Genomic DNA, 20000 nt, shown 5'->3' with positions numbered 1-20000 from the left:
GGGGTTATAGCCAACTAACCAATGACAAGTTTGAGACACCTGACCTCCCAACGCTCTGGCTTAGCAGCAAACCCTGTGCATGTTGCTTCCTCGGCTTTCCTAGTCCAAGAGAAAGAACTTATACAAGTAAGGTTTCTGCTGGATGCACATTCCCTTCCCACTGTAGCAAAGTTCAAACCATCACAAATCAGAGGCATCAACTGTTTAGCTTCTTCATCAGTAGAAGGGTCCAAAACATGCTGGAAAGAAACTGAAGTGATGGGGAGAGACGGTTAAGAGCACTTAATGCTCTTGCAGCTGACCCTGCTTTGTTTGCCAGCACCCGTGTGCCTCACAACCACCTAGAACTCCAGGAGATTTGACTCCCTCTTTTGGCTTGCGTGGGCTCCTGCATGCATGTGGTGCATATATACACGAGGGAACACAAGCACATAAAATAAGTAAGTAAGTAAATAAATAAATAAATCCACCTAAAACACTGAAGTAAGCTGGGTCTGGTGGCTCAGGACTTTCATCTCAGCACTTGGAGGCCCCGTGTGAGTTCCAGGACAGCTTGGTTTATATGGCAAGTCCCAGGGCAGTAAGGAATACATAGTGAGACCCAGTCTTGACAACAAAATAATATACATGTCACACAGTGTGCTTGGACGTTTTCTTACCAATGGGCATGCAGAGCTCTTACACGGTGCTGCTGCAGGCCTGCGGGGCACAGGAGTGGGAAAGTCTCATAGAATATCTCTAGTAATAAAAAGGAAATAGTGGTGACTGTCACACGTTGCTGTTAACAAAACTTACAATGAGATATGAGGGCCAATGGTCTTCTATTTTTTCCTTTCATTAATACCCGAATGATGTCTGGTTAGGGAAGCACTATTCAGGCGGTAGTCTAAGAATGACCAGCCTTGGCAGGGTGTGCCCAGCCTTTCTGGGAGGTAACTGGAGCCTATTGCACAAGTGACCTCTTTCTAATTCTCTGTTGTGTTGTTGGACTCAGTTGGCTGCTGGGGGTTTTTGGTGCGTGATCAGAGGCCTTAAACAGGTCCTCATGCAAGCACCATGCCTCCTTGGCTCAGCACTTCAGCCATTAGAACCACCGGTCTGTCCAGATAAGGAAAGCTCCGCTGAGCTTGAAGCAGAATATTGCCAAGCTTCCTCCTCGTGGAAACCAGGGGCTTCATGGTAAAACCTAAAAAGCTCACGTGGTACATGCTGTGCGGGCACACGCCTATAATTCCAGCACACAGGAGGGGGCAGCAGGAGGTCAGAGAGTTCCAGGGCAGCCTAATATATTTAGCATGAGCCTGGTGTCCCTTCAATCACAGGCCACCCCAAGAAATGACAACGTGAAGCTGTGAATGTTTCCATGGAATCAGATTGCAAGTGGTGGCATCAGACTCCACTCATTCAAGCTGTTCTTTGAGAATCTGATTTACGCTTCCTGAGGTAAGAAGGGACCAGAGACGCCCTATCAATAGATCCGCCCCATCAATAGATCCATGCGATAACAACTAGCTAATTAAACAGGCTGTGAAGTTTAAGCACTACAGCAGTTTATTTGGAGAGTAAAGGATTCTTGTAGTCGATCGTACTCACTAGAGATAAGCAGTGAGAATGAAGGCCAGGACTTGGTGTGTATTCTCTGTACGTAATGGCCCATCACTACCCAGCCAGATGTTGGCTTCTGCTTTAGATGCTGGAAGTCAGTTCAGGGGACTCGGGAGAGAGGCATGCACCCCAGGTGACTTCCATTCCTCTGCTCAAGACAGTGAGAGGCAAGAGTTCATGAAAGAAGACAAGAGCAATTTCATTGTACTGGAGCCTGGAACTTGGTTGTAAAAGTTGGGCTTGTGGATGAGTGAGAGGGCTTAGCAAGGGAGGGAGCTTGCAGCATGAGCCTGGCAACCTAAGTTCAATGCCTGGAGCCCACATAAAGGTGGAAGAGATTTGACTCCACAAGATTGTCCTCTGATCGATACACACAAGCACACAAGCCATGGAAAGCATGTTCCCCATCACAATCACACACACACACACACACTCACACACACACACACGGGTTGCCACACTAGTAAACAAATAAATGGGTTGTTTTAAGTTGGGTTAACCATGCTACATAGAATAATCTTCATTGAAGATCAGTGAAAACAGAACTGCTCCTGTGTGTGATTCACCATACTTAACAAACCCAAAAATATAAACAAAAATTGATACTGATGCTAAAAAGATGTGTACAAAAAATAAAGGGAACTTTGGACATGTGTCAGTGAGTGACAGATGTTAACCCTCATATTTCTTCCATGCGGATAAGGCCTGTTTGGGGCATAGTTTGTGTCTGAGAGTTCCTGAGTGTGGGGGCCACCCACCTCTGCTCCTGGTCCCAGCAGCCCCACCTCCAAGTCTAGACCTCCCCCAGGAGCGTCACTCTCCCTTAACCGAGGCTGGACTGGTGGCTTGTTTCCAAGCTTGAGCTGAACTAAAGCAGTAGGATACCACTTTTGGGTCACAGACCTAGGGGATGCAGCTGCAGTTCTGGGTGGCTCCTACAGAGAGGCCCAGGAGCCCAAACGGAGGGTGACCGCCTGCACATAGCCAGTGGCCCTCAGTCCAATGGTCCACAGGAGCCCATTCCTGCCAGAGCTCGAGGAAGCTGAGGCCAGAATTCTTGTCCCAGAGTTGTGAGACAGCTGCAGGCTGCTCCAATCAGGCCCAACTCGGCTACCTCGTCCTCCTGGGAGGAATATGGGCGCCAGTTTTTTGCCACTTACTGACATGTGTCCAGAGTTCCCTTTATGTTTTTGCACATATTCTTTTTAAACAGAGCTATAGATTTTGTATATATTTTCAGGTTAAGTAATTAGATCTCGTGCAGGTGAAGACAGTTTCAATGTCCTTCTAAAGAACTCAGGAGGAATTCTTGCATTCTGTTAACAGCCCAAGCACTCTGGGTCTGTGGGTTAATATTTGCACAAGGTCACCCCTCCACATTCGTGCTATTTCTAACTACTCTGTGGCTTCTTTGACAACTGAGTAAGTTAGAGGCGTATTGTTGAATTTGCAGTGTTTTGGTAACTGATCTCCTTTCATCCTATTGTGAAGGACACATGGTCATGGCACTGCCTTTGGTTGGGGATTGTTCAAATGTGCTAGGTGTGTTTCAAGAATGTCAAGTCTCCGCCCTTGTTATCTCCTGCCCTAACATGTTTAATGTATATATTTTTGCCTAGTTCTAGAATGTAGTATAAACAAAACAGTACAAAAACAGGAATGTTAAAACCTACTAAATCTCTGATTTTATTTCTAGCCCACCCAAAATAATTATGTAGATCTTGTTGGCCTGGACTTGTAGATCAAGAGACCTTGAATCTAGATATGACCCTCTTCTGGGAACATACATACCTCCATCATACCTGGCTTGCTTGAGTTTGTAGAGTGGCTCTTATAACATTTGGAACTCGTATCTATTCGCTCTGGGCTAAAACTGAAGACAATATAAAGTGCCTAGTAAATGAAGGGTGCGGGGCATGTAAGACTCAGCTGACTGCTGGGGCTTTCTCTGGTGACCTGGGAGTAGCTTCCAAGTGCCCCGGGCATCCTGGAGGCAGGAGCAGGTGTATCTCAGAAACAAGAATCACCACTATTTTTTTGTTATTTAGGCTTTTCTTCTCTTAGGTTGGAACCCTGAATCACACAGACTGGCCAAGAAGTTTTAAGTCCATATTAAAATCATCCAGCGCTCTGTTCACAAAAGCAGATACACTTGCTAGGTTAAGTCTTTCACAGTTTAGAAATACTGTCTAGATGGACAGCAACAGGCCTCCTGGGGTGGAGTTGGCTAAGTAACACAGTGAGGGTCACTTTTAAATGCATGAATGGTCCAGCTCCCAATGATGTTGACAGACCTCCATAATTTTCTTATTCAGCTCAATGCTTTTCCTAGTTTTTAATTTGAATCCAAGTAGGCATCACCCCACTCAACCCAAACCATCTCGTCTACCCAGATTTGTATGCTCAAAGGGTGCCAAGAAGGGTTGTTCTTCCATGTTAGAGTACAGATAGGTTGATTGTACCGGACCATTCTTCCCATATGTTCAGTTAGCAAGCCTTGTGTGGGTAGGGTATAAAATTTCTCTTCTATTTTTTTAAATATATTTATTTATTATGTATACAGTGCAGGCCAGAAGAGGGTACCAAGAGTCATTACAGATGGCTGTGAGCCACCATATGGTTGCCGGGAATTGAACTCAGGACCTTTGGAAGAACAGGCAAAGCTCTTAACCACTGAGTCATTTCTCCAGCCCCCCCCCCTGGCTTTCTTGAGACAGGGTTTCTCTGTAGTTTTGGAGCCTGTCCTGGAGCTAACTCTTGTAAACCAGACTGGTCTCAAACTCACAGAGAGCCACCTGCCTCTGCCTCCCAAGTGCTGGGATTAAAAGAACGTGCCACCACTGCCAGGCTCCATTTTTTGCTTTTTAAAGCCACTCAGACTACTTAAAAATATAATCTGAACAGAAGCCATTTCCATCTTGACAGAAGCTCCTTAGGCAAGAGGAGGTCATCAGGTAGCTGTGAAGTGTACTTTCCCTAGGGTCTGGCCACCAACAGGCTGAGAGATGATGCTGCCCAATGGCCCTGAGTCCCATGTGATTACAATGACTTGGATAACAAACTAGTATGTGTGGCTTAATGTCTGCTTTGTTTGTTCTCTCAAGTCCTGGTAGCACTGCGCAGGATGGCAGTGTCCAACTGTCCTAGGCCTCTCCTTCCTCTTCTGTGGCAAGTCTCTGCTCAGGCACACTTTCCCACACACTTACACAGGGCACAATCCGGGGCTCTCACAAGCTTTGGGTGACTCACACCTTGGGACAGCAAAGTCACAGGCTAGATCAGGTTGGCTATGAAAGAATACAGTAAGAGAAGTCACCAGGAAAGGCAGTGACAGCCACGGGGCTGAGGGCCCCTTAAAGCATCACTATTTCGTAGGTGCCAATTTGGTGAAACACACCTACCTTCCTTTGGAGTAGTTACCCATCCAACCACGTGAATATGAGAAGGAGCACTGGACTGCAGTCTCTGAGCCAAACACCAAAGTTTACGCACGTTTGTGAACCTCATGAAAAATCCCAGGGGAAAATGCCCCCACAGGAAAGCTGGCAAGGGAAGAATTCATTGAGAAACACTCCCATGTGTTAAGAAATATTAGTTTTATTTAACCAGTTTTCACAGCTGAATATTTATTCTATAAAAACTTTACAGATTGTACAGTTTATATATAGTTCAAACTACGGAACAAAAGAGCAGGTCCCACAGATGCAAAAATACTGTACCAACCCATCCACAGTAAAGGCAGATTTACACACTGCACAGCGCTCCACACGGCTGGGGAGGCGTCAGTTCTGAGTATAAACTTCAAAACTGTACAAAAATAAGGTTTTCGATTTTATTTCCATCTTCATACATTCAATATGATTGCAATCCCAGAAGCCTAAGTCGTAATAGGCGCCTGTAGTCAGGAATCAGTCCCCACTCCATGGGGTACTCGTGAACACGATACTGTGCACAGTATACGGCAGACGTAAATGCAGAGACCGCAAATGTTAAATGTCAAATATAAGGTAGTTCTTCTCTGTTTTGAAAGGAGTTTCTGTATTTAATAGTGTGCCGAGAGAATTTTAAATTAAATAAAATATATTCTAAGTGAACCTAAAAATTACACTTTATAAACATAAAAATACTTTTTTTGGTGTAATACAACATTATCTGCAGATAGACAAAACTGCAAAGTAGTATATCTCACCCAGCCACAAGAAGCACTTATGTAGTTATTTTTCAAAAGGATCAGAGAAAACTATTTAAACCCACTAACGCTAATTTATAACTTAGCACGCAGCACTCAAGCTAGGGAGTGATTCACTCTGCACCATCACCCGCTTTCCTCCAGACGATGCTTCTTCATGATAGCTGGGTAAGAATGGGGTGCGGTGAGAACGGCAGAACCAGCGGGCATCTCAGCATGAGCCCGTAGTTCAGGAGAGATTTTCCATCCTTGATGCTTTTTTCCCCAAGTTGGTTTTAATTTTGATTAGAATTATTTTCAGCACTGAGGTACTTGTACCTCCCCCCGGCCCCCTAAATGCGGGAAGATGTTTCAGAAATTTCTACATCTGTTTAGGTAGAGGGAGGGGGGTGAGGCTGGCTAGTACTCTTTAGGGTCTGTGATCTAGATTTAAAAAAAAAAAAAAAAACAAACCCACCAAAATGAGTAAAATAACATTATTGCAAACTCTTCTGCCACCCTAAATGAAAACATAATTCCTTTAAAAAACACAACTAGCTTACAAGAAAATTAGAGCTTCTAAGAGCAGTCTGGTGCTCAATTACATTTTTATACTGTGTATACTTGAGTATAAAATAAGGACATTTGGACAAAGAAGCTTTGTAGTTATTTTTAAAGTTACAGTACTTAAAAACTCCTCGGTAATAAATAGCTTGGATGTTTCCAGTCCTGCTTCCAAGCGTGAGCTACTGTTGAGGATGACTGGGGGCCACTGATGTCCTGCTCAGTCTGCCAATCAAAACTCATCAATTTTCCTCTGTAAGTACTTCAACATGGAGTCCATGCCCTGGGCGGAGCCCCAGATCTTCTTCAGCACTTCACATTCTCTCTCGTTTGCCTGCTCCAGCTCCATCTTCATGTTACAGCGGACCAGGGCTTTGGACTCTTCCAGGACCTGCGGCAGTGACGAACGAGAAAGGAGGCTGGTTGTTTATAGGTACCAAACCTTCTCTTACACGCATGATAGCAACCAATACATCTTTACATGCTTTACATGTTGCCAAACTGTGGTGGCACATGCCTTTAATCCCAGCACCAGGGAGGCAGAGGCAGGCAGATCTCTGTGAGTTCAAGCTAGTTCCAGGACAGGCTCCAAAGCTACAGAGAAACCCTGCCTTGAAAACCCAAAAATCTTTAGATGTCAATTCACTCGCAACTTACTACCGTTAGCCCTGCATACTTGTGAATTCCACATCCCTGGGACTCAATCAATCTTGGACTGAAAATATGCAAAAAGATTAAAAAAAAAAAGGTTTAATGGAATATGCAGGCTTTCCTACTTCAAAATCCAGCACAGCCCTTCCTCTCAAAGCACTGCACGTCATCTCCAGAGATGACCTGAAGTATACACAGAGGAACATGCTATATAAGGGATTTCAACACTTGTGGATTCTGGTACCCATGGCAAAGGGATGCACCATGGGAATAGAGGGATGCCAGGATATTTAACATTGGACACTGAAACTTGACATGGCTCAAGAGAAGTGGTTTGTTACACGGATCCACACCGACCAAGCGTGGCCACAGCGCTATTGCTGTGGGATCATGTGGAGCCCTGAGTGGGTTTCTACTGTACTGAGGTTCAGTGAAATTTCCCAGAGAGACTGCGGGTGGAATTTTCTAAACAAAACAGTTTAATTTCATCTATGAGAGTTGCTCGTGTATCTGCATGAGCTTAGACGAGAGCTGGATCGATCACTCGGGACATGTCACACACTGCACCACTAAATCAGGGTTGTTAGGAGACCATGACTCAGCACATTTCCTAACCAAAAAACCCCAGTAAGAAATGGTTAGCACTGGATGGGGTATGTGAGGACTATGTTTCACACTGGGGTCCTTTGCTACATATCAAGGCCAGGCACAGATCTGGAACATGGTACAAGTCCAATTTAATCTCTGCGAAGGAAGAGGCTTTCTCTCATTTAAAAAAAAAAAATCACAAAAGAAAACAAAAACGGTATATACATATTAAAAAACCACTTTGACGTACAACTGGATTACATGAAGCCAGCTCCTTGATGCGAACCATGACTTCCTGGGTGAAGGTCCCTGGCCAAAACACCTGGGAGACCAGGCCCTTGCCACACGCCTCCTGTGCGGTCAGCTTGCGCCCACTGAGCAGCATTTCGTTGGCCTGAAATGAAAGAGCAGACACGTTGTGAAACGTGAGGGGAAGTGGGTGGGTGGAGAAGATGTCTTGGAAATTCAACCCTCAGAAATCCAAGCTGAGGGTGGACTTTTGAAGACGTTAGAACATTAGAATCTGCTTTATATCCTCTAGTGGCCACTAAGAACAGACCACAGACAAAGCATGACCAAGTGCGCGGACAGAAACGTAGTAATACCCTGGGCAAGACAAAAAAAAAAAAAAAAAAAAGAGAGAGAGAGAGAGAGAAAAGAGAAAAAGGTTTGCTTCATCATGTAATTCGGAGTCACACAGACTTGGATGAAATCCAAATTAGAGGCTATTTTGTGGTAAATGAGGTTGCTGGTGGAACTTCCCCTATAATTCGAGTTTCTCCTATTAACGCTGGCTCTTCCCCCGCAAGTCAACTCATTAAAAACGCAACGTGGGGACACGAGTGGGTAACTCGTGCTCTAACATAAAACTACATTTTCCCTCATGACAGACAATGTTCTAATGTCACTGCTGGGGGGGGGGGCATACCTGAGGAGCCACGCTTCTGTCATACGGATACTACCTATCCAGGAGGAACTGAGTGTACCTCAGCTACTGTCGTCCATCTTGAGGTTCTGAGCTACTCTACAAGATGGACTGGAGAAAACTAATCCAACTTTACTTTTGACGAGAGTCGAGGCTGCTGTTCACATCCTGGCAGAAGGTGTATGGACCTTACATCACTAATGACAGGATCACAGTTGCTGCGACCGGCTAAGGAGGTTTGCCCAGCAGACTGCCCAGCAGCCAATGTGACCATGGCCCACCTGTGGTTTGTCCTGCACAGATAGCCTTGCCGAGATTTCAGAGGTCCCAAAGAGGCCCAGGTAAACACCCTCTAGATGCTCCTTTCTTCAGAGGCAAAAATTACAGAGGTCCTATAGTAACCACACGCAACCCTCGAATCACAGGGAACATTTGAGTCTTGTAACGCACAGAGCACACACACCACGGAGGTCAAGTGTGCAGCCGATCCACCACACTTCCAACAGGGCAGACAGTGTAAACGTGTGTGTGTGACGTATGTGCTGCCTCCTCACAAGAGTCTGCAAGGTTTTAAGGGGCATCACCCAAAGTGTGGACAGCCATTTGAGCTCAGTCGTGAACAAGCTCACAAGCCTGGAATGTTCTCTGAATGAACAGACCCTCAATGTAGAGATAATCTATAAATATCTATAAGACCCCATCTGACCTTATTTCTGTAGTTGAGTTTCCCTGCAGGAATACTTCAGAGAGGTGAGAAAGGGAGGGGGCCCTGATGTCATCTGCAGTAGCGAGAGCTCTAGAGCACCGGGAATACTCTTTCTTTGGAGATGACACCACCAGTCATGTAAGTACCGTGTGTCCTCAACACAGTGGATACTAATGAACTCGCCAGGCCCAGGAAGCCCGTCTTGAGTATTTCTTCCCATGCTGTCCTTTGGGACCCATCTGTCTAGGTATTCCCTCTTCCCCATCTTTGAGACACAGACCAGACCACCATGAACTCATGGTCTGGCTCCAGCATCCCACCAAACCCTACTTCATTTCATACATGCCACTTGCTGCCTCTGGGAGACAACTCACAGCCCTGGGGGGGGGGGGGGAGGTGTGCTTGCTTCCCATGTCCATCTCTGTTAATCAGTTGGCCTGTTTGGGCCAATCACAACTGCCCTTGCTCTGGCCTACACACTGTCTTAGCATCTCACCTCCTTCTCTTGGCTGATCTGGCTCTACATCCATAGGTGACTAGACAATCTTTTATGGTCTGTGGTTTCCCCACCTCACCCCCTATTTCACATGGTTAAGATGTGCAGGACAACGAAAGGAATTTGAAATTTTACCCGAGGGTAAGACAGGACTGATTCAAAGCTGTGAATGCATTCCATGTAAACAGGTAGTGAGTTTAAAACAGAAGCACGAAGAACCAACAAATCACAATAACCTACAACCCAAATCCAACCACCACCAGCAAACAAAGACCCATGAAGAAAAAAACCATTTCCTTGGTCAGACTAAATAGGCTGAGCCCCACCCACCCTGTCCCTCTGCAGAGGTGTGGGGAGGATGCCATTTCTGTTTCAAGATGTAAGAGGATGATCAAGAACGCTCTTGTGTGTGAACTAGGGGTTAGGAAATCAGTCCTTAGATTGGTACATTACTACACACAAGAGCAGGATTTGGTAGTGAAAGGCTCACAGATGGGGCCTATGCACGAGCCTGGACCGTCCTTCCCGTTCTCCTTAGCAAAGACTACCCAAAGTGCTCATACTGTACTTGTCCTGGACGGTTCCTGAGTATACGGGGTGGGGATTCTTAAGATGGGGCTGTAAAAGGGTCACGGTGCATAGCAGGCACTCTAGGGGTGTCTTAAAGGTGGTGGTGGTGGCAGAACGCAGAGCAACAGACTCCCAGGCTAAAGCCACACCCACCAGCAGTTGGGCAAGCAAGTGACACGCCGAGGAAGGCTCACCCAGCTAGTCTCATTGTAGGTCATTTTCTTCTGACAGGGGCATTTCTTCAGTTTCCCCTTCCTGTTAACTTACACACACCTGGTAGGGAAAGTTACACTTGTCCCAGGCTCACTTTGGCTTCACCAATGTGTCACAAGAGAGATTATCTTTTTAGGAGTCATTTTAACAAGAGCTGCCACCAACACAAGCCACCTCAATAGCATTCAGTTACTTGTTGCATAGGTTTTAGTTAAAGACGCCGCTCACAAGGTGGGAATTTAAACTGTGTGGGGCAGGCACTCAGTTGCTCCAGAGCAGGGTTTCAGCAGGCTCTAAGGGTATCCTGGGCTTGAGGAAGTGGATGGGGTCCTGTTTTGGAGGATGCAGAGTAGTACCACTGACTTCTCATGGCCACTATTGTGGAATCCTGAAACGTCTCTAACCGTGGCTATAAGCTCTGTAATCACAGTGTAGAGCTATACCACCTGATTCTAAGTTGAGACAAAAAACAATTATTGGCCAGGACTCACTCATCTACCAGGGAAACAACCAGAGAAGAAGGTGTTCGTGTGGACTGACTTCAAGCTATTTTCTAAATTATACTTATTTAGTGAGTGTGTTTGTGTGTGCGTGCACGCATGAGAGAGAGAGAGAGAGGGGGGGGGCACTAGCTGCAATGCACTTGTGGAAAGCAGAAGACAATTTGCAGGAGTTAGCATTCTCTTTCCATCATGTGGATCCCAAGCACCAAATACAGGCACGCCTGCCAAGCCATCTCATTGACCTAAAGCTAGTGAGCTCTTGATGTCTTCACACTGACAGCATTTGGTTCATGGGATCCAATTCTAAAAATGTACCTGCTCAGCAGTATACACAGGTTCAAGACTGTTCATTTCCTCCACATGGGCCCTATGTGTGCACTTTACCCACCACACACCTACAAAGGGCCTACAACATAGGAAGAACACACTACCAGATGTTCAAATTTAGCTATAACAATGGTTCTCAACCACCCTAATGCTGTGACCCTTTAATACAGTTCCTCTTGTTGTAATGCCCCCGAAACCATAAAATTATTTTCATTGCTTCTTGATAACTGTAACTTTGCTGCTGTGATGACCCAGAATATAGGTATTTTGTGTTTTCCTATGGTCATAGGTCTTACCTGTGAAAGAGTCATTTGACCCTCAAGGGGTCAACACTCAAAGGCCGAGAACCGCTAGATTAGTAGGTAATGAGGATTCTTTATTGCCAGAATTAAAAATAGCTGTTGTTAAATGATCTACGTTAGCAATAGCTCACAATGAACCTACAGCTGATTTTATTGGTAATGAATGAGCTATGATTATTAATCTTGGTTGTCAACTTGATGGGATTTAAAATCACCATGGAAACAAATGTCTATGACCCACCTTAAATGTGGGTAATACTACACCCTGGGGTGGGGTCGTGTGGTGAGCCGAGGTGAGGACCTGAACAGCAGCACTCTTTGACTGCAGACTCAGAGTGACTGGAACCGCAAGGTCCCCGCCACGATGGACTGTACTCCATTTGTCCCCTGAAACAACCGTTGAAGTTGTTCTCTTCCAGTGATACAGAAAATTAACCCTTGGGATCAGGAGTGGTTAACAAAACAAGAATGGTTTCTTACTGAGATAACCCTGATCATGTGGTTGGACTCCGGGGAGAGAAAATTCCTAGAATGCTGTAAAAAGGACTTGATTAGTCATTCTGGTAGACCTTGGAAGGAACACAGGGATAGGGAGCCCTGGCTCTTAATGCTCCCTTGAGCAACAAGAACTCTATAGGGAACGGGGTCAAAGGCCATTTATGTAATATTCTTGCCAATAATCTGGACGCACTCCACTCATGGCTAAAATCGTGAGTGAGGCTCTGAATACAGAATGCACTCAGCTGTTTGGTGGAGGAAAAAAAAAACCAGGACAGGATAGCACTCTGTTGGGTGGCAATCATCACACTGCTTACTGCTCTCATCCAAATCCACAGTGAGACAGTAGCAAGTGGAGCAGGAACTTCATGAAAAAATACGTAGTTTAACGCGGGGAAAGGACACAAATGAGTTCAAAGTTAACAGACAAGGCAAATGTAATTGTTATGAAAACTTGGCACTCTGCCCTGAGACATCGGGGATGGTGCCCTGAAGGAAAGACTCCACATGGAAGGCGCTAACTTCTAAGAAGGCAGAGTCAGTTAACAGGAGAAACTGCAGGGAGAAAGAATGCTGAAGAATGAATGGCTTCCCTGCTCAAGAACAAGTGCAGCGGAAAGTACTTTTGTGTACACCATACAGCCAAGGTGTCTCTAGAGCAGTGGTTCTCAAACGGTGGCTCATGGCCCCGTTGGCAAACCTGTGTCCCCCCAAAATATTTACGTTATATTCCTACCATTAGTGAATTGGGATCCAATTCTAAAAATGTACCTGCTCAGAGGTACACACAGGTTCAAGACTGTTCGTCCCCTCCACATAGGCCCTTTGTGTGCACTTTACCCACCACACTATTTCAGAGTTATGAAATAGTGACAAACATAATTTTATGGCTGGCAGTCACCACAATATGAGGAACTGGATTAAAGGGTTGCAACATTAGTCTTGTATCCTGTCACTTGCATTATTTTTTAATCAAACGGTGATTAGCCAGTAGCCAGGCAGGAAGTAGAGGCGGGGTGACAAGAATAGGAGAATTCTGGGAAGAGGAAAGAGTCAGTCTGCAGTTATCACCCAGACATAGAGGACACAGATGAGAACGCCTTGCTGATGAAAGATATCAAGCCATGTGGCTAACACAGACAAGAATTATGGGTTAAGATGTAAGAATTAAATAATAATAAGAACCAGTTTATGATTGATGTAGACCTCTGTGCATTTTTTGGGGGGGACTGAATGACTGTGGGACCTGGTGGGACAGAAACTTCAGTCAACACATCAGGAAGGTTGGGAACCACGGCTATTGCGTTTTGGTTCCTGGGGATCAGTCTCCACTCTCCCAGGGCTAGTAGCATCACTTGGAAGCACTGGCCATGTGGTACTTAGATGTAAAGATGTAAGATGCAGAGGTAAAGATGCAAGATTGACAGGGTCACGGAATCTCTTCCCGGGTTTCGGAGACAATGTCGGTAAAACTCAAGTCCCTGAAAGGTTACTACATGAATGTGAAGTCTAAACTGTAGTAGTGATTTTGGGATGTTGGAGATGGAAGGATCTCGGGATTCTGTGTAATGCAAGTAGCAGAGTTTGGGGTTCAGGAAATCCCCCAGTCCTTTTGGAGTCCAAACCAGTCCCAGATGACAGATAAGTAATTAGGATTTGGTGCTTGGTCTACTAAATTTGGTTCAATCATATGCCTCTATCATTCTCTCTGGATGTGAATATTTATTATATACTACTGTGTATTGCAGTATGTGTTTTTGACATAGTAGTATAAGATTAATTTGAATTTCACATTAGACTTGGACTTTTAAAGTACTGGGACTATCAAAAAGCTACAAAGACCTATATTATGCATTATGAGATTGCCATAAGCCACGGAGCAGAAGGTTATAAGGTTAAAAGGGACGTTTGCTTGTCAAGTTGGTAAGGAGCGGGCTTATGATGGCTAATGCTGATTGTCAATGGGGCTTTAGAATCACCACGAAAAAACTCCTGGTTAAGTCTGCGAGGGATATTCCAGATTAGGTCAATCAAGGCCAAATACCATCTTAAATGTTGGCTGCAACATCCCAATCCCTAAAGTGGAGGTGTGTGTGTGTGTGTGGAGGGGGGGGAGGGTCTAGAGAAGCAGTGACTGGCAGGCTCAAAACCCTGGTCCCGTCACCGTCCAACTGTGAGTCAAATAATTCCTTCTGTAACTGGCTTTCGTCAGTTATTTTGCCCCAGCAATCCATAAAGTAACTAGGAGCGTGGAGGCTGCAGGGAGACTTGTGGGGTCACTGATTTAGGGGCTCTCTTAGGACACAAATCTAATCCCTAGCAAGTTCCCCAGGGAAGTTTTCCCTTGCTCTTTTGTTATCTCTAAGGAGAGGAAAGTGGTCCCCAGCTGAATAAAGGTGGCAGACCAAGACTGCTATTGGTGACCATGGAAGAAGGGACAAGATGCCATGTAGGCTTACAGTGAAAGCCAGAAAGGTTATACTTTAGCTCTGGTGTTCTGGACAAGAATGCAGCAAAGGATGCATCTAGAGTCAAATGATTACACTGGAAATGTCCCCGAGGCCCACATATGAAATGCCTACAAAGTGAGGTATGTCTGGTTATGTAAGTGGCATAGAAAAAACAAGTCTAGCTTAGGTCAATACAGACCTGTAGCAGGTATGTGGCCTTGATGAATGGCCAGGAGCCTGAAGATCGGGGATCTGGGACAAGGGCTTGCAGGGGAGAGGTGTGTAAAGGAAAGGAGGGAGGGATGGATAAAAGAATGCCACCTGCTGTATCGTGTCCATATTCAACAGGGAACCCAACCTCGGAGAGGACACTGAATTGGGTGCAACTCCTAACACTGGCCAGTCTTGGATACTTGACCAGGGCAGACCTGGCACTATAGTCACACAATCTGAGGGGTGGAGCATCTCACCAGTGACTCCAAAATACCATGTGACTTTGCTATTTTTGCTTGACTGTCTTACCAACAGAAAGACATCAAGCTGAGATACTTATGTGGAATCATTCCCAAGGACACCAGTCTGTTAGTTCCTGGTGGTGGCCTGACTGTTCCAGTAAGAACAGATGCTCTCAGTCTGTCCCAGCCCACAGGTACTGTGGCTTTATAGGGTTGGGAGTCTGGAGTACCAGGGTAGGATACTGGTCAGGAGACCCTTCACAGCAGAGGATACAGAGGTGATAAGACCATGGGGCATCTGTTGGGTGTAGAATGTGTGTATGTGACCCAGTGAGTGGGTGTTGTTCACTGGTAGCACACACAGTACCCCTAAGACCTTTCAGCTGCATCTTATCTTCAACAGGGACTTGAGAGAAGCAGGAGGTTTTTGGTTTTCTCCACTTTGATGACAGCCATTATGTTCTAAGCAGGGTAGTGATGGGGGCTGAAGCCCTTGGGTACAAGTATCCCAACAGATTGAACATTAAGGCTAGCAGAAGGGGAACTGGGGGAGGGCATGTGTGGCCCTGGAGCCAGCCTGGCTGTGGAGACTGGTTTGTTCTACTAGCTTTCGTTTTCACGTTTATTACAGAAAAGTATTGAAAGTTTAGATAAGAGTTCCCAATCCTCTTTATCTTCCTAGGTTGCATTCTTGACAGGCTGCATCTTAAAATGATAAACCCCACCAAATTACCACTGATTTCCCATTATTACTAGACTATAAACGGTACTGATCTTGCCAGCTTCCTCAGTGATTTTTTTTTCTATGACTCAGGAGCCCACTCGGGGCCCTGTCACATCCTTCACCATCTACCACATCCGGCTGCTTCTGAGGAACATTATTCAACAAGTACAGTTTGGTTTTCTTGTTGACTAGACTGAGCAGTGTTCCTTGGCAGAGGTCCTCAGTGTGAAGGCTGCGGTGTCTCTGCATCTTCTGGAGGTGTTCTGAGGTCCATTTACAGGTTGACTGCAATAAGGGAGTATCCTTCATGCTTTCCACCACAACCAACAAGAGGAGGCAAATATCCTTCCTCTTCTTTGTAATTCTTGGGTGATTTTGATAGAAACTTACTGCCGAATGTCCCTCTCTTCCAAGTTTCTCCCAGGAAGAGGCCCTTTGGGATTAGAAGATATGTTCCTCCTTCAAATGTGCAAAAGGTGCGTCTTCGTGGTACGGGAATGGACTACGGTGGGCAGAGATAAGTGGTTCCTTCCAAGAGAAGTCTGTTACCCCATGTGGGAGCTGCGCTGTTGGCAGATGGCTATCAGCTCCACAGGAAATGCATAGTTCCATCGCCGTGTTAATGGGCAACATTCTTCTTGTGAGGTCCACACACGGTGATAATGCAAATGAAGCAGCCATGCAAATTCATGGGAGAGATGCTTCAGAGCCGTGTGTGTGTGTGTGTGTGTGTGTGTGTGTGTGTGTGTGTGTGTATGTGTGTGTGTGTGTGTGTGACATCACAGCCCAATGGCCCTCTGTCTCACCAGCTCTTCAACACGTGCTCAGTGACTGGGACTCTTCCTGCCAAAGCCTCTTGAGTTCTGCCTCTGGAGAACCCCATGTCATGACTTTTTGTCTCAGTTCAAGGACTAAGGAACAAGGTGTCTATAGCTGCTTGTCAAAACGTAAGCTACAATATAAGCACAAACTATTACAGATGGATTTTTAAAAAAAAAAAAAAACAAAAAAAACAAAACCAAGAGCACAGAAGTGGGGAGACTCTTTCTTTCCCTATGCACACTGCCCCCTTTCAGTAAAGGATTTTCAAGTGCCAATATGGATAGTGGATATCAGCGTTAACTATGCAAAGCTGTAAGTTCCCAACAGTACACAGTTCATAGTATTCCATGAACAAAAACCAACCTGTCTGTATAGCTGGGAAGTCCCCACAGAATGGCACACTATATACACGGAGTATAACAATAACAAGCCAGATCTCCTCAGGATGTCTTCTAGAATGAGTTTGTTTTAAATGGTACTCACAGATGCTCCTCCCATAATCTTGGGAAACATAACGGTAGAGCAGCCATCTGGACTCTGTCCGAAGGTGGTATAGGGTGTTTGAAACCAAGCCTTTTCGTTAGCCCAAACCACATCACAAAGAGGCAATATGGATGCTCCTAGTCCAATGGCTGGGCCATTAACTGCTACAATAATAGGCTTCTTAAACTGAATGAAAGTATTCACGAAGTTTCTAAAATGAAAAATAAATGGGGAATTACTGAAAACATTGCATATTTGAGCAGATGAAAAAAAAAATCTATCATGGAATTCAATTTACCAAGATGTAAACGCTATGGAAATTATTAAGAGATGAGATTTGTTTAAGGTGTTGTCTCTGAAGCTGTGGACCATGGGTTTATTTGCTGTATGTGGTGTGTAAGGCTTAAAGACAGCCTGGCCATGACATGGCCAGTATATCTTAGCCCTTAGCCCCTGACAACCCAGGAGCCCACTCACATTATAGGACTCACGACCAACCAAGGAGTGGTCCTGATGAAGTTTGGTCTGGGACAAACCAAGAGTGTTAGAGGGGAGTGAACAACAGCAGATGAGGTGTCAGAAAGCACAGCTCTAACTCTGCATGTGACTTCTGACGGCTGTCATCTGGAGATAGCCTGAAATTATACTCAACTAGACCAAATAACTTCCAAGAGATAAAGATGGCAAACAAGGCCAGTAAGCACTCCGAGACCCCGCTGCACAGGAGCTCAAAGGACATTAAGGCAAGGAGTGGGGCGGCCATCAGAGGGATGTGCATTCTTAGCACACCCAGACAATACTATCTGGGAGCTGGCTCTGGGGTCAGACTGAAAAAGGTCACTTTTGGGGATGGGGAATGTTGGGGATCCCTCTCCCACATACTAAAGGCAGCTATTTATTCAAAGATAGCTCCGTGTTATGAATTTTAACAGGGTGGAACAAAGAGAAAGAACCAAAACGTACAGACCAGAGTCCCTCACTGGCAGAATGAGCCACAGGTCAGAATGGGGAGCAACTAGAGCTTTTTATGACTGACTCCTAAATCTGGGCCTACTCTCGGCACTGTAAAGAGCTAACAAATTGTTTTCCGTAACTCGCCAATTTAAAATGCTGCAGTGATAAGTTTGCACCTCTGAAAACCCTAACGCAGCAGTTTAGGTTGTCCTAGCCCTGAACACCTGCAGAACGGGCCAGACAACCTTTGGAACAGGCAGTCTTACTGCCCTCTGAGAACTAAGGATCAATAACCTGGGCTGGACTACATATCCTATGCTGTTCCTGACACCTTTTGGAAAGATGATTGCTAAACTGGTGGTCTCCATGCCACAGAGCAGATATTCCCAAAATACACGCTCTAGGTACCCAGAGTGGCTGCCACAGCGCCAAGATCAAGAAACCACAATGGGATGGTAAATTAACACGACAAGAGTAATCATAATGCTAAAATAATTGTCCAGAGAAATAACAAACGGATTTACCATTTGTGTAACACACTATACCAGTTCACATGCTTGCAAAAACCAAAACTTTGTTTCTAAAGTCTTAGGGGAAAATCAAAACCTGGACTTTATTGTTGCTTGTAGTGACTTTAGCTGGCTCTTTGTAAAAGGGTCAGAAATCCAGTCTGGAAGAAGGAGCTCCCCTTTTATGCAGGAACTGATCACTCTGATGTGTGAACCCAGATAACAGATAAAGAGCCACACAGAAAATCCCTAAACCCTCACAGCATCCTGCCCAGTAGGAACACCCCAGGGCCATGAAGGCTTAGTCTTGGGAGCATCCAGCCCAGACACAAGGCGCCCTGCTGTGGAGCTAGTGACTGTCCCTGGCCTTGGGTTGGAGCCCCGACTAGCCAGTCGGCATCAGGGGAAGGAGCTGCCTATTACTTTTGTTGAGAAAGGCTTTGTATTAAGCAAAATTTGTTCTGGAAGAACATTTACTAGCTTAGATATCAAAATGCTAGGGATTGTTGGGGAAAATGAAGCAATGAGGATCCAGAGCTGTTAGCAGCCAGCTGACTGCTCTTTCTCAGCAGAGCTAAACAGGACAGAGTGGAAGAGGAGGTCAGGCTTCAGGGGGAGCTGGAAAGAGCAGCACCTCCCACACAGTCTAGGCAGCTGCTCTAGTCCTGGTCCACAGACTCCAGAAGCCAAATGAGTAGATCGCTGGTCTTCTGTCTTTACCAATGTCCTGGATATTTTATAATGATGAATCTTCAAAGTGGCTATCCCCAGTGTGTCTGACAATGGAACAGCCTAGTGTTTAACTCAATCTTCCTTTCTGACTTTCAGAAACTCCAGACAATGAGTTTGACTCATTGTTTTAAGGGATTTGAGATGAGGGACACCACAGAAACAAACACAAATGAGCAAGAGGAAGGCTAAGTGAGTCTGATGCGACCTTCTATTTATATGACCTGCTAAAGCGTACCAAGAAAAATTCCTACCAACGGGAATGCATTTGCTTACAGAAACAGGTTTCAGTGAAGCAGGGTTTGTTGTTTGCTAGAATACTAAGCCAGCTTTATGATACATGTGGGGAGGTTGGGAAAAGAAATGAAGAAAATATACATTTAAAATTACGAAGTTCAACAAATGAGACTATTTCAGTCTGTCTTAATTTTTTTTGGGGGGGGGGGTGTCTTTTCTGTTTTCCTAATCCCAACACCACTAGTCTCTGCTGCTGTCAGAGTAACTCAGCACTGGAGGGAAGGGGTGAGTCTCAGGAAGATTCAAACAGAGCTCAAGGAAAGCAGACTTGGAAAAAGAAGCCAAACTCTGAGACATTGGCTGATGAGCCCTATTTTTAAATTCAGTTTTATCTATCTATCTATCTATCTATCTATCTATCTATCTATCTATCTATCTATCTATCTATCTATCTATCTCTAGGCCAGGGCTGTCATAACACATACTTTTCTTTCTTCTTTTTTTTTTTTTTTTTTTTTTTT

General features: G+C 45.2%; 1 protein-coding gene across 1 annotated transcript in view; it reads right to left on the bottom strand.

The window, feature by feature from the left end:
- Positions 1-5195: 5195 nt before the first annotated feature.
- The window catches only part of Cdyl (chromodomain Y like), a 133476-nt gene continuing 118671 nt past the window's right edge, over positions 5196-20000 (bottom strand). The window contains exons 5-7 of the mRNA XM_013349063.2: positions 17051-17261; positions 7827-7970; positions 5196-6728 (exon numbers count right to left, since the gene is read on the bottom strand). Of these exons, the coding sequence (XP_013204517.2) occupies positions 6570-6728; positions 7827-7970; positions 17051-17261 (514 nt within the window). The 3' untranslated portion in view covers positions 5196-6569. The remainder of the gene's footprint in view (positions 6729-7826; positions 7971-17050; positions 17262-20000) is intronic.

Source organism: Microtus ochrogaster, chromosome 16 (assembly GCF_000317375.1).
Source record: "Microtus ochrogaster isolate Prairie Vole_2 chromosome 16, MicOch1.0, whole genome shotgun sequence".
In the NCBI taxonomy this organism is placed as follows: domain Eukaryota; kingdom Metazoa; phylum Chordata; class Mammalia; order Rodentia; family Cricetidae; genus Microtus; species Microtus ochrogaster.
Note: the sequence above shows the minus strand (reverse complement) of the source record. Positions and strands in the feature narration are given on the sequence as shown.